The sequence below is a fragment of the Rattus norvegicus genome, chromosome 9, assembly GCF_021556685.1.
Source record: "Rattus norvegicus strain SHRSP/BbbUtx chromosome 9, alternate assembly SHRSP_T2T, whole genome shotgun sequence".
NCBI classification, from domain to species: Eukaryota; Metazoa; Chordata; class Mammalia; order Rodentia; family Muridae; genus Rattus; species Rattus norvegicus.
This window is the reverse complement of record NC_141542.1, coordinates 54,580,538-54,595,826: the sequence shown is the minus strand read 5'-3', so window position 1 is coordinate 54,595,826 and position 15,289 is coordinate 54,580,538. Positions and strand designations below refer to the sequence as shown.

At 46.2% G+C, this 15,289-nt stretch overlaps 1 protein-coding gene across 5 annotated transcripts in view; it reads right to left on the bottom strand.

Moving 5' to 3' along the window:
- Window positions 1–6,964: 6,964 nt before the first annotated feature.
- Window positions 6,965–15,289, bottom strand: part of Vwa3b (von Willebrand factor A domain containing 3B) — a 169,098-nt gene continuing 160,773 nt past the window's right edge. For 2 of the 5 annotated variants that reach the window (XR_015628846.1, XR_015628845.1), the window contains 3 exons: window positions 7,862–8,038; window positions 7,444–7,671; window positions 6,965–7,024 (listed from right to left, as the gene is read on the bottom strand). Coding sequence is in view for 2 of the 5 variants with exons in the window: in NM_001419961.1 (NP_001406890.1) it covers window positions 7,551–7,671; window positions 7,862–8,038 (298 nt within the window). In the remaining 3 variants the exon portion in view is untranslated. Of the gene's footprint in view, window positions 7,677–7,861; window positions 8,039–15,289 lie in introns of all 5 variants that reach the window. The other 3 variants (XR_015628847.1, XM_087567260.1, NM_001419961.1) reach the window with 3 other exon arrangements.

Here is a 15,289-nt window from a genome sequence, read left to right as displayed (position 1 = left end):
TTTCTTTCCTCTACGTTCTCGATACCCAGGTGTTGCCTGGACCCTGGAGATTACTATTAACACGACGTTAATAGTAACTCTCTTGTCAAAGAAGGGTGCAGGAACATGGCAGACAGATATAGAAAGTTCTTTGGAAATTACTGACAGCATTAGATCTCTTCCCACACGTGAGTCCGCTCCCCAAACCTGTCTATTGAAAAGATAAATAAAGGGGAATTTAGGATGGGGGCTGTCTCACTCAAGGTTAAGTGATATCTTTAATTAGTATTCACTGATGATCAAATTCTTTTTTGTATCCAGATTTTATCTTTCTATGTAGATAGATGTTCTGTACCGGTACCCTGAGTTCTCTGAAAGTGATGTCATAGGATGGAGAGCCCGGTGGGTTTTTAGAGGACCTAGAAGCAGAGCAGGATCAGTGTTGGAGTCCTTTGAACTCCTTTGGTACCTGGTAGAAAGGGTTAGGGGCTCAGTCCTGGGAGGGAAAGGCCTATCATGTGAGTGGCTCTCCTCTCCAGTCACCTGCTCAGGTCCTGGTTCTCCAGGTAGGGCTTGCTAAAACCTCCTTTGGAGCCTTCTGGTCCCTCTACCACTCTTTGGCAACCAAAACACACTTGGGAGTAGGAATTTTCAAAAGTAAATCAAGATTAGCATGTGAAAGAAGCCGGTTTGCAGAGGACAAGACATCGTCTAATGAACAGTACATATGAGATAGTCTGAAATTACAAACTGGGGGAACAGGTGTGTGTGTGAAAAGGGTTGGTAATGACCACACACAGGTGTCTGGTTGCAGGTGAGTGTGTGTGTGTGTGTGTGTGTGTGTGTATGTGTGTGTAGGGGTGGTAATAAATGACCACGTACAGGTGTGGTGTGTGTGTGTGTGTGTGTGTGTGTGTGTGTGTGTGTGTGTGTACGCGTGTATGTGTGTGTAGGGGTGGTGATAATGACCACAAAGTTATGGACTCGTCTGTCAGCTCCCTAACCCGTATCTGCTCCTGAACTGCTTTTTCCCTCTCAGCCATTTCTATTCTACAGCTCTCCTAAGAGGCACGACTTTTTCCCATCTTCTCCTGGTGATGGTTGGATTAAGCTTAAGAGTTTAACCTCTGCTCTGTTTCCTTTTAAACTCTAATAAAATTTCCCCCGAGCATCTTAGTTATTCCAACTCTAGATATTTTCATTAACGAGGCTAAAAACTCCAAGACAGAACCTGTTTCCCCAGGGACAGGTGAATGAGAGCTCACATAGGGCAGAGGAAAGGGTAGCTGTAAGGAAAGGCAGATCGCACCTCAGACTTCCCGATTGTGTGTCTTTGGAAGTGTGGCTTGCAAGTCCGTGTTGTCAATAGGGCCAGATCTGTGGAGACAGATTAAAGCTGCAAACCTCCACTGTGGGTGGTCCCTCGGTATGGTGGTTCCAGGACCCCTGTGGATACAAAACTCTGCAAATGCTTAAGGCTCTTATAAGACATGATGTGATGTTTGATATGTGTATAGGATGCTGTGCCCATTCTCCTGAAGGGAGATTTAAAAATCTCTAGATGACACCCAAGTGTCATCTCTTAATGCAACGTGAGTGCTGGGTAAGCAGGTGTCATTCTGACTTCTTCAGGGGAAACAACGATTACAAAGTCTGTACGTGTGAGCACAGATGCACTTTTCCTGTGTATTTTCTGAGACTGGTTAAATTTACAAAGGAGGAGCCTGTCTGCTTACACAGAAGCAGACGGCAATCACCATCTCCTATGGTTTCTAAATTCCTATGCAGGAAGGGAGTAAGCCTGATATAGATTCCCAGCAGTGGGGGGAATCACTTCCATACTTTCTGGAAGGACAGAAACATTCACAGAGGCTTTGGAGACTGTGAATAAGTTTGCTAGATATTGCCTCCAAAAGCTCCCAGGGAGAGCTTTAAAGCACCTTGGCATATCCACAGGGACCATGTGCAAGTCCCCACGATGGCAAAGCTACCTTTGAGACAAAATATTGACGCAGGAGAGGAAAACAAGGACAATTATGGGGACAGGGAAAGAAACAAATGACACAAAAAGATCTTCTCATTTTAGAGACTGTCTGAGGCCTCTTACCAGCTGAGAACGAATTCTTGTACACAGATGACCTGGAGAGATGATTCGGTGTTTAAGAGTACTTGCTGCTCTTTTAGAGGTTCCAACCACTCACATGGTGGCTCATAATCGCATGAAACTCCAGGTTCACGGGATCCAGCACCCTCTATTATCCTCCTTGGCACCAGGCACATATATGGTACACAGACACCCGTGCAAACAAAATGCCCATATGTTGCGGTAAAAATATAAAAAGGCGGAACCGGTTCCTGCGTGCACCCTGTTGGTCGCGCTCTCACTAATTCTGGCTCTGGCGGGCCACTGGAACCAGCGCTAATTTATCTCAGCAGCTCCACAGTGCCCCCATCTACTTTCTGCTGTCTGCGAGCCACTCCAACCTGGTACCCTCTCAGGCCTCCCGCCCTCACTCACAGCTCTCTTGGCTGGTTTCCACCACACCAGGCATATATAACCCAATTTCGTGGAGGGCCCAGTGCATCCATCCAGCCACCATGCACTCTGTTGAACCCAATTAAGTCGCCATATGAAATAGCACACCACACAATATCCTCTGGTTTTATATCTGGTAAGATATAATTTGCCCATCTAGACAACACAAAATCCTATACACACCCATCCCTTAAGAATAGTCTTAACAACTTGTAGATGTGCGAAGAGGAACCTTAACATCCACTGCCATGTTCTCTTGACTGTCTCCCTCTCCCTCTGGCCTCCTCAGCCTCTCAAAAACTTTTCTCCCGCCCATCCTTCCTTTTCATCCAATGGCAGGCTTCATTCTATCCTGTACCTGCCTTCACCTGCATAATGACATCAACCTACACCCATACACATAAACTCTTTGAAAAAACTTTCAGAAGGTTTCAGAAGATGAAAAATCAGCATGATTATCAATGAAGACTGACAATATAGAAAGAATGTTTGCTTCTCACAGAACTATTTTCCATGAAGAGAGCAGATCAGGTTTAAGGTCTGATCATAGATGGTCTCTGGGTAGCTGCCTCCTTTCCTGATATATTCTGGAACTCTCACAGGCAAGACCACTAACTCTTTTTTTTTTTAAAGGACATACTTTTTTTTCCTTAAGATTTATTTATTTATTTTATGCATGTGAGTACACTGTCACTGTCTTCAGACACACCAGAAGAGGGCATCAGATCTCATTACAGATGGTTGTGAGCCACCATGTAGTTGCTGGGAATTGAACTCAGGACCTCTGGAAGAACAGTCTGTACTCTCAACTGCTGAGCCATCTCTCCAGCCCCGACAGCTAACTCTCGTCTACAGGCACGTACTCTAACTTTCTGCATCCCTGTCACCTAGAGTTTGGACTTCCAGTGATGAAGCATTTTAATATGGAACAGAACAATGAAGAATGGCAAGATGGGGATTTGTTACTCGTTTTTACCATAATCAATCATTTCACTCTTCTGTTGCTGTGATATAAAACATTCTGACCAAAGGCGAATGGGAGGCTGTGTGGTATTTGGTTTTTGCCCTCCCCCACCCCCGCTCCTGCCCCTGCCCACTGTGCTGCTCACTGCCCCACCCTGCCCACCACCTCCACCCCTCACCCCACCCCCTACCTCTCATTTGCTCTCTCCCACCCCAGCCCCTGCTCTCCACCTCCAGGGCAGTCCTGAGATTGCAAATTACTGGGCCACCAGCACCTGATGAAGTCCCAGTCCCTACGAAAGTGAGTACAAGAGCCACTCCAGCCAGGAGTCACTCCAAGAAGTTGGGGGTGTGAGCGAGGTAAGAGCGAGTGCGTGACGTGATGCTGAACTGTTCCACCTGGGAACAAACGGTGTTCACATCTACATTTGCGTCCTTCAATCCTAGTTCTGCACACTTTAAAGGTTTAGTCCAAGTAAAGCCTTGTCTCATTATTCATAGATTCTGTGTTATTTGTTAAAGTTTGTGATTTCTGCCAAATTAGTGTTCGAGGCATGTCCACAGACAGGTGTGTGCTGAAAGCTATGACGAATTTGGTTCACCCAACCGATTCCTTTCCGTTCTTCTGAAACATCTTGTCACGGTATATTTGGTGGTTAATTTCATCTGGCAGCTTTGTGATTAGTATTAAGATGATTCCATTGGATGAAATATCCCTGAAGTTGGGGCTGGAGAGATGGCCCAGTGGTTAAGAGAACTTGCTATTCTCTCGGAGGACCCAGGTTCAGTTCTCAGCCCTCCCACGGAGGTTCACCCAACCACTTATAACTCCTGTCCCAGGGGATCCAGCGCCGCCTTCTGGTCTGTGCAAGGGGCACGTGTGGTGCACACGTACACATGCAGGCAAACATACACATGACACATAGAGATGTGAGCAATTAAAATACCTCTAAAGTTTAATGCTGAAGTGCCTTAAGGAGACGGACAGCATTTGGCACTCCCAGTTGCAATGCTGGAAGGCACTCGGACTCCCTTTCCTCAGGACACCGTGGAATTCCTTTCTCCTCCGTTTTTCTTTTTTGCTATTTGGGGTCCACAGTCCTTGGGGCATTTTCTCCTGGCCCAGTTGCACCATTCTTTGCTAGCTCCATGATATCCTGACTCAGGCACTTTCTTAAAGGACAGAGATGATTGCACATTTAATCTGCAAGGTGCCTGGATCTTATGGGAAATTTTATACCAATAGGGGATGGGCTCAATTCATTGTGGAACTGAGCTCACAAGAGCAAAAAGGAATCATGTGGCTTTGTCACCATTTTAGCTCATGGTATCATCGAGGTGGAGGAAAACCACACGATTGGCCACCATCTTGGTTAGCGGCATCATCAAGGAGGCAATGACCATGTAACTTCACCATCATTTTGGTGACAGCAACCACATGGCCGTACCACTTCTCAGTGCCACTGAACCCTTGGGGGATTGCCACTTAGAGTCTCCTGTGACAGGTGTTGTCACACACCCCAACATTCTTCTCCCATCTTTTTATCTTTGTGATTTTCCCCTTTCCCACATGCTTAGTAGGATCATAGATATAGGAGACCCAGGCAGGCTCTACTGTCCAGTGATGAGATCAGGGCATTCCCTTTATCTTATAGTGAGGAGGGAATATCAGACCTCTATAGCCAGCTCTTTGGACTTTTACTTTTTGCATGATCTGTTCGTTGGTTTCTGGGGAGGACTTAAGAGTTTCCCAGCTATCTGCCTCTCCAACACTGGCCAGCTACCAGCAGGAGTTCACACTTTGATAGACCTGGAAAGCTCACATGAATTTGCAGCAGGCTAGGGGTCAGTCTTGGGAATGCACTAATCTCAATCAGGGACTTAAAGAATAGATTGCCAGGTGCTAGACACATTGCAACAGCCATTGCAGGATCGGCTTGCTCAAGCTGGAAGCTGGGGATGCTGGAGGCTGGAGATGGTGGAGGCTGGAGGTGCTGGAGCCTGGAGGTGCTGGAGACCCAAGCTCTTTAGGGTTAATGCCTGCTCTGTCTGCTAGGCACCTCCAAGCCTGTTACTCTCTGAGTTAGAATGTTCTTCCTTGACATTCCTTTGTGCCACAGTTCCTGGCTTTTGTTTCTGCCCTAGCATGCTCCAGGTGCCTGGCTTCTGTTTCCAGTTTCCTTTGTTTCTCTTTCCACTCTCCCATTATATAGGAACAGACACACAGAAGAAAAGGAGAGCAGGCCATTCCTCTCTGGGTTCTGGTAGATGTTTTCCCATTTTTGGTGTTTTCTAGATGCCAGGGACTTTGGCTCAAGTTCCACAGGGTAAATTACAACATGGCTGTTCTAATCCAGGCAGCCTGACTGATAGCCATCTTCCCATGGAAAATTCACCCGAGTGTTTACTGTGCTCTCGTCCAGTCTAGATTTAGAGATGAGATATGGACTGGCAGGTTATACATTCGAGGAAAGGGGGTCAAGGGAATGTTTAAGAGAAATACTGGATATTCAATCTACAGAGGAGCTCAGCTCTCTGACTTAACCACCAGACATCAGCTGACTTCCCCGACACTCAGGCTGATAATTTCTCTAGAGGTGCTCACCGTGGTCCATCAAAACAAAAGTTCAGTAAGGAAAAAAACTAAATGAAAAAGCCCCAAGAACACTGAGGTGGAGGTGACCATCCTCTAGTGGCTGCTAACAGACCTGAAGCCTGGCTCCGTGCCCGCTGAGTTTCTGGTTGAGTTACATGGAGCACAAGAGCATCCATGCTGTCAGGACTCCCCTCCTCCACATTAGGCTTTCTTCTCAGGTCTGGAGAGGAAGGGTGCTTCTGGGTATGTGTGGGTGGGGTGCATCTCCCATGATGTTAGAAGTGGGGTTCTCTCGTTTCTTCAGTTAGCTTTCAGGAATGTGAACACATTAATTAGTCCATTTTGAATATCAGAATTCTTCCTATCTTTTCTATTTTCCAAAGGTCTCCAATATGTTTCTCATTAATAATCTGAACTTTTTTTTTTTTTTTTGGTTCTTTTTTTTCGGAGCTGGGGACCGAACCCAGGGCCTTGCGCTTCCTAGCTGAACTTTTTTTTTAAATAGCTTGTTACCACCTAGAAAAAGGAGACTTTGAGAAAACTATTCCAGCTTTGAAATTAGTGGGAACTGAATACTTTAGTATGTTGGTACTAAACTGTGCTTGAAGAACACATTAGCAAGTTGGGCGGAGGGTGGTGTGTGCTTTTAATCCCAGCACTTTGATCTCTGAAGAGAGAGAGAGAGAGAGAGAGAGAGAGAGAGAGAGAGAGAGAGAGAGGAGGAGGAGGAGGAAGGAGGGGAGGAGGAGGGAGGAGGAGGGAGGGAAGGAGGAGGGAGGAGGAGGGAGGGAAGGAGGAGGGAGGGGGAGGGGGAAGGGGGGAAGAGGAGGGATAAGAGGAGGGAGGGGGAGGAGGAGACGACGATGGCGGTAGCAAATGAGCAACCAGAATACTGTTTCTAATGTAAGAGATTTTATTCGGGTTCTGCACTCAGAGGTACCTACAACAGACTACAGACAAAATCAATTAGGAAGGGCTCAATAAAGATGCTCAGGACACAGTAACATAGAGAACACTCAGTCTTATAGCTCTCAGACAAGTTACTGAGCAAGTATTAATTTCAGTCTCCACATTGTGTGGCAAAATCCTTAAATCACAAGGAAGAAACAATTTAAAACAACATCATAGGTGTGGAGCCCAGCTATATGGAGTCCTCCAAGAACATGGGCATTCTAACAGCAGCCTGCCAGGTTAGTGCGCTACAAATGTATCAAAAGACTGACAATTTTATGACAACAGAATGTCCAGAACAAAGAATGTCCAGAAACATCCCTAAGCTCAAACAGTAGGATAGCCAGGCTGGGGATGGGACAGGAAGCTGGCTTTCATCCACAGGGAAGGTACTGGATAGAGAGAATGCAAGCCTTACCTCAGAAGAGAGGCTTGCTCCACAGAGTCCAGAGGCTGGGGTCTGAGCATCCCTGGGGGACAGTGGCTTGCTTAAAGTTAGCTGCCACTAGGGTTCCTTAGGGTTCCTCAGCGATGGGTCCTCAGCCCCTTTTGCTGTGGGTGGCTGGACTCTGTCAGGGCAGGGCTGCTCCTGGTGGCGGTGTGGCGAAGACGGAGATGGCGGCGTCCTAGCCCACGTGTGGAAAACCTTCTCTGGGAAAATGGATGTCAGCATGAATGGGGGATGGGGGTAATTTATTGTGCTAGGACCTATCCTGGCTTGGAGCCTGGGGGACAGTCTCATATATGCTAGGCTTTAAAGTGTCATATAGATTCAGGGTGCCTCCCAGTCCCCCACCCTGAGCCCAGAGAAGGGGCTGGGGATAGGTTCAGGGGACCTGGTGCCATGGGAGGAACCGTCCGAATCTGAGCACATTAGCTCCTGGAGCGGTGACCTCTTGGAGGACTTCTTTTTCTTTTTTCTGAGTTTCTCTTGTTTGGGCTGTTTCGAATACTCGGGGGTTTCTTCAGTCACGGTCCAGAGGTTGGAAGTGTCACTTGCTTCTATTTCCTCCCTAGAGAGAGAGACAGAGGAGAGGCTGAGGCACGCCCGGACTTGACTGCTATAGGGTGTGTGCAGAAATCTCCAACTCATCTCAGCCTTTGTCCACAGCCTTAGGTGTTGGACACTTTAGGCTTACTTCATTCAGGTCATGTCTACACAGAGGAGCCCCACACAGAAGGGAAAACCTAGCCATGTGGGCCAGTCCCTACTCAATCAAGACAGTTAATTCAAGCCCAAGTGTCCCAGTGCATGCTTCAGAGAGAGAGCCAACCACTGTCCACTGGCAGCGAGCCAGTCTGGATCTTTCATTACAACCCCCGACCCCCGACCCCCAGCCCCAACCCCGGCCATAAATTAGAGCTTTAATGTACAGGCATAGTTTCTTTAGCTCTGGGTTTCTCAAATTATGTGGTTCAAGGTGCATCGTCAGAAACTCTTTCCTAAACGCCAATAGCAATGTAACTTTTAAGTACATTTAATAACAACAACAACAAAAAAAACCCAAAACAAAAACAAACAAACAAACCACAGGCCTGCCTATGATGTCATAAATCGAGACTTACGTAGGAAATGCACCAGATGGAGCTTATTTACCAAGGAGTGTTGGCTTTTCTTCAGAAAGGGCATCTTGCCAGTGCTATGACTTCATTCTAGCGCACTTACCTCAGCCCGATGATACGGCAATTTCTTTTTTAGAACCCGTGTTAAGACTGTGTCAGGCTGTGTGGAGAGCACCAAATACCTGAGATTCAATGGCACCTGACCACCTTTGCCTCCGCTCAGAACCAGTTTTGGTTTTGTCTTTGCCCTAGCTAACTTTGGAGCCTCACTGTTTCCAATCCTTCTAGAAGATGTCAGAGGAAAAAAAAGACTGAGCCGAGAGAAGCCTTCGAGTTATTTTCAAACAGAAAATTCCATCACTCGAATGACTCTGCAATGGATTAAGATTTTATCAGAAGAATTGATTGTTTTCAAAGATAGCCACGAGACTCTGAAGGGAATTCCTGACAGAAGCAAAAAACAAAAACAAACTAACAAAAAAAGTTGCCTAAGGAACAGTGAGATTAAAAAAAAAAAAAAAAAAAAAAAAAAGCAAACCAAACCCTGTGGGCCACACACAAACTATCTTGTGAGGTCTGAGCTCCTGTTGATGTGAAATCTCTGGGAGATCAGGTGCCTAGAGACATATGGAGGCCATGCCTTGGGGTTATGCTGGGGACACCTGCTCTATGAAATCTGAATTCTTATCCTGTCCCTTACTCTGCTACCCCCACTCAAAGCTAACTTGATTCTGTTTTGCTTTTCTCCAAGGGCAGACTTTGTAACATACAGCTTCTTAGGGGTAAGGGCAAGGAGAAAGGACAGCAGGGTGGGGGTGGGGGATGGAGGAGTGTCCATGTTCTACAAATACAGGGAGTAAGCAGGGACCTGCCTACCTGCCACCGAGGGAGGAGGGGCAGGGGGACCAAGAAGCTATATATATCTTTCATAGGGACTGGTCACATGAAGGAGTTAAAGACCACCTACTAATAGGGTTTTTAGGCAGGCAATAAACAGCAGGTGTCGTTGTTATAGAAAAAGGTAACAAATTCATTAGTAACTGGGAAAAAGTTACTAAAGAGAATACATTTATTTTCACTTTTGCTATTAGGGTTGTGAATAGGCAAAGAGGACTAGGTACATCCAAGTGAATTAGAAACAGTTGCCTCTGAGAAATAGATTCCAATAGAATTAATATGTTCTCCACTTCTTACATTAAAAATCTCATGCCTGTTTATTTTTGTTTATATGTATGGGTGCTTTGCCTGCATTTATGTCTGTCCACCACATGTGTGCCCGGTGACTGCAGAAGCCAGAGGGAGGGGTAGGATTCCCTGGCACTAGAGATACGGACAGTGCGAGCCACCATGTGAATGCTGAGAATAGAGCCTGGGTCCTGGCAAAGAACAACTAGTGTGCTTAACCACTGAGCCATCTCTCCAACTCCATGTTCCCCACATTTTAAAAAGATGTTTTGCGGCCGTTAAACACAATAAAGAAAATCAATAAAGCTTTTGGCTTTGAAGAAAAATGTGAGCAAACACAACTGATGAAAAAAAAAGTCTATACGAATTAGAATCAAAATACGATGATTATTTTGGACACGTTAGACTGTGGATTTAAAAGGGGCTGCTGGTTGCTTTTAATTCATCAGATGACTGTGCACTCCTTTTGGAACAAGAACAAAACAAGACAAGTTATCACATAGAACAAAAGGGAGATTTGATCTGGAGAAAGCTGTTTCCGCTTAAAGATTTGTTTTTGTTTTCTGAGCATTGTGCCTGCATGTATTTAAGTGCACCATGTGTGTTCACTAGCAAGGAGACCAGAAGATCATCTGGCTGGAGATTGGCTTGCCCTGTCTACAAGGAGGTGTCCTCGCACAGGGCTGATGTGCAAGCTTCTGCCCTTGCTCTCTCCCTCCCCTTACTCTGCTTCTTGGTCACAACTGCTATGGAGGTAGGAAGGACTGCCCTGACCCTAGGGACATAGGCCATACCTGTGACTGAACATGACCCACTCAGTGGCTTTATTTTGTTCAAGCTCACACTAAAGCAGCATTAGGTTAGGTAATGTTTTAATTGTTATAAGTTAAAAGTTGACCAAATACAGGGTTAAGTGTCTCTTATCTGAAATCTTTGGGACTAAAGAGTTCCAGATTTTGGACTATTTGCATATGCGTAATGGGATACCTTGCAGACGGAATCTGAGTCTAAATGTGAGGCTCAGTTGTGCTTCCCACCTTTATGCACCTTGTGCACGCTAATGTTTACTGTATCTTGGATGTCTCTGAGCTGTGACTGTAGTTAGGTGTGACATTTTCCATTTGTGGCATCGGGTGTGTTCTAAAACAGTTTCCCATCTCTGAGCATGCCAGATTTTGGATTTTTGGATTAGGGACGTCCAATCTATAATATTATAAATAGGATCAAAATGTGCACACAGTGGGTTAGAGTGAGGAGCCAGTTACCCTGCCTTAATTGGCTCTCTAGAAGTTTCTGGTCTCACTTCTAGGGAGAAAGTTCTGAGAAACCACGCTACATTGTTTCTAGGGTTAAAATCCAACTCTTCAGTTGATGGAACTTTACCAATAGACGGACTGGTTCTCCTGCTGGCTCCCAGAGGCCTCTTTTCTACACTGTCCCAGTGACTCTTTTGCTCTGGAATGATATGATGATGTCTTGTGGGGGGATCAGAAGGACTCTAAATCGACGGCTGAAGAGGCAGAAGATCAAGAGGTTGATGGCACTGATCTGAGAGTCTCTGTGACTTTGAGGACACCACGACCCGTTCCTTGTGGACATGATAATGGCCTTTGTCCTTATGGACGACATAGGTCATCCACAGGCAGATGCTTTGCTGAATTGCTTAGTTTTCAAGGCTTGGCACCGATAAAAAATGGGCTCCCATCTGACTGAGGGATGAAGGAAGCTAACGAAATGCCCAGACTCGCTGGTTTCTAATGCCCAGCTCCCTCTCTCAGGAGGAACCAAGCCACAGTGAGGAAAGTGCTGTGTACACACAAGGCCAGACTGAGCACTCATGTTTCAGTCAGTGAGTTAATCCCAAGGCTGTTGAGCCCTGTCCAGAAGGAGGCTAAGTCACCAGGGAACCACCCTTCCCACAGAGACATAAGCCCAAATCCGTGAAATTCACACAGCTGCTCAAAAGAGAGACAAGGGGAAGCTAATGTTTGTGCAACAGAGAATACTGACCTGACCACAGGTTCAAACAAGCCACCGCCAAGTCCTGGGAAATTCTTTTGGCAGTCTCACACACAACAGTGTCCCCAAGATCACACAGTGCCAATCAGATTTTTTTTTCTGGAGTCTAATGAAAATGATTAGTCCTACTTGACTTTCCTGAAACCACATTTGGAATATTGTCACTCTTGTTAACTATTGCTATTATGACTATGAGATCACAAACTTTCTCAAGAGAACATTTTTCTAGAGATCTGACTTGCCCGGGCCTTGCTCTGTCAAGTGGGCAGGGTAGACTCCAGCTCTACAGGAGGGATTTGCAGCTAGAGGGCACCAGGTGTCTGAATTCTGCTCAGGCCTGCCAGATGCCCCCAGTCTGGAGATAACATCGGGACACCTGGTTGAGGTGATTTCTCTGCAGGGAGAAAATTAGAAACCAGAGCATCAGACCCACCAGGTGCCTTCCCCTGCAGCAATCAGAGGCCACAGTGATCTGATTGGAAGGAACAGGATCCCAAGAGAGAAGGCCAGGGACATCTCTGCCTGGATGAGGGGAAAGGATTCCAAATAGGAGGGTGGTGGGAGAATTCATCCCATACTGTTTGCTTCTTAGAGTTCCTGAGATCTCGAGAGAAATCACATGTTTTCTTGAAATGAAACGTTCTAGAGCAGTTAGAGAGTATTCTCATTCAGAAAGGTTATGTATGACTCCATAAAACACAGAGAAAGAGGGAAGGTGGAGAAGTCACATCCCCTCAGTAGACCTGTTCAGCAGGTGACACAAGAGGAGGAGAGAAGTCGCTGGCCCCTGTGTCACACATTTCCTGAGGCAAAGGAACAGAGGCCGGTGCTGTCCTCCGAGAGGGAAACTTTTGCTAATGGGATGACATATTTTGTAAGCCGATCTTATTAAAGGTCTTTGAGAGTCACTTAGCTGTCAAGCATGGGTTGGAAATGGAAAATTGTGTGAACCCTTGCTGGTCAGTTTTGATCGTAGAGTTCTTCTGAATAGTCTCCTCCCCATCTTTCTCTGTGTGAAACCCTCCACTGAGGACAGGAGAGGGAACTACCTGTAGGAGATGCTTTCTAGTCGTCACTGAAGGCCCCAAGAAGGAAGAAAAGAGGATGAGATGGTAGAAACCGAGATGTTGTGCTTGCTGGTCTACCCACAGGTCTGAAAGTGTGGGGCCCTGGCTTGGTAGACACGTATGAATCAATCCCTGAAACTATTGTCCTGTGGGAGTCACGACCTGTGGTACGTTTCTTTAATGACATCTAAACATGAACACGAGAATCAAGATTCTCAATCATGGCGGCTTGGTATAACAGTCTGAGGACTCACTACAGACATGCAAAGGGAAATGTTGTGGGTGTTAAGTGAGACTTAGGTACCAGCAGAGGACCCAAGGGTGCACAGAGAGTAGAGAACGGCCACATTGAATTGTGGGGTTCAGCCCTGGCTCTAGGAGCAGAGGCTGATTAAGCTCTAGAATTAGGTTGAAAATGGCTTCTGTTTGGGAAAGTTAAACCTAGCTCCTAGAATGGAAATTCAAGGAAATTCGAGAGTCGATTACTATATCCCCTGTGTGAAGCTCTAGAGGTAAGAGCAGATAATTAGCAGCCAAGAAATTTAAATAAAGCTCAGGGAATGTGGGAAACAACAGTTCTTCTTCATATGGGAAGAACCCACATTTTAATTAAAATGTGATCGGTGATAATGTTGAACTCAGTGGAAATAGTCAAGACCTAGACTGACATTCATATTACTTTGTCATGGACTAGAATTTAAAGGCTCTTTTTCTCTGAAGGTTCATACGCTGCTGGGTTGGTCTTCAATGTGGCCATTGGAGAGGTGATGAGTCCTTTAAAAGGTGAGACAGTAGGAGACAATTGGGTCATTGGGGACTTGGCTTCTTTAAGAGGTTATTGTGGTCTCCTGGAGTGAGCAGTTTGATGTAAGAACAAGCCTAGTTCCTCCATTGTCTCTAGCTTCTTCATCTCACCATGTTAGCTCCCGTGTTCAGATGTGACCAGAAAGGCCCTTACCAGAGGCCAATTGGATAATCAACTGACCTTGAACTTTCAACCTTCAAAACTGAACTACAAACATCTTTTTTAATTTGAAAAGTTCTTAGCCTTAGGTCCTTTGTTATAGCGACAGAAAGTAGACCGAGAGACAGTCTAGCATCTAGCACGGGGCAATTTCCCTAAGGAAAACCCACACAGGATACAGTAGGATCACCCTAGTATTAAGGAGAAGCTAGCTAGGTAGCAGGACATTTCATGATAGTTGGAACACTCGAGTTCAGTCTTGGACTTTCCCAGGTGGCTAAGAAATCGTCTTCTGGGAAAGTAACACATAGTTTATGAAAAGCACAGAGACCTGGTGTTGAGAAGGAGTTAGTATGCCCTGGAGGAGTGACTAGGGATAAGTGAGACCTGGGAGACAGGCTACATCACACTAATAGGAGCCTAAGATGGGCGGCTGGAGAAATGGATTGGTGGTTAAGAGCACCCAGAGGACCAAGGTGCAATTCCCAGCATCCACAGGGTAACTCTAGGTCCAGGGGATCCAACACCCTCACACAGACACAGGAGTGCAAAACACCAAGGCATTTAAAAATAAGAAAGGGAGGGCTGGAGAGATGGCTCAGCGGTTAAGAGCGCCCGACCGCTCTTCCAGAGGTCATGAGTTCAATTCCCAGCAACCACATGGTGGCTCACAACCATCTGTAAAGAGATCTGATGCCCTCTTCTGGTGTATCTGAAGACAGCTACAGTGTACTTATATATAATAAATAAATAAATCTTTAAAAAAAAAATAAGAAAGGGAGAGATTGGGATAGGATAAAGAGGGACACAGACGGAGGTGGGGTTTTAGGTGAGAGAAATGGTGCAAGAACACTTTGCATTCAAAGATTAATCGTTGAACCCTCAGGGAACATGCCTGGGTTTGATGAGTTTGGGGCAGGCCTGGGCTGGAGTAGCTCAGAGCAGATGCACAAAGCGCTTGGCCTCCACAGAACTGAAGAACATCTCCAGGCTTGGATCGCAATAACCTGGGGGCACCTTGGGTGTGGGAACCAGCTAGCAGGTTTTGGACAATTCCATGACTCATGGGAGGAGGATGAGCAGAGGTGAGGAGTCCAGGATCAGAAGCAGGGGTGGGGACTACCGGTTCAGTCTCTCTGTGTTGGTGCTCCTGTAATGTTGAGTGAGGGTGTACAGAGGAAGGCTGGGGAGATGGTTTGCTGTGAGAGCAAGATTTGCAGGCAAACCCCTGGCAACAACATACAAGCTAGACATAGCACCATGTGCCTGTAACCCTTGTGTTGAGGAGTGGAGACGGGGATACTGGGAGCTCACTGGTCAGCCAATGAGAGATTCTGTCTTTTAAAATAATGAGGAATGTGATAGAAAAAGAACCCAACATCCTCTCAGGCTCTCCAAATGTACAGGCACAGGCATACACACACACACACACACACACACACACACACACACACACACAGAGACAC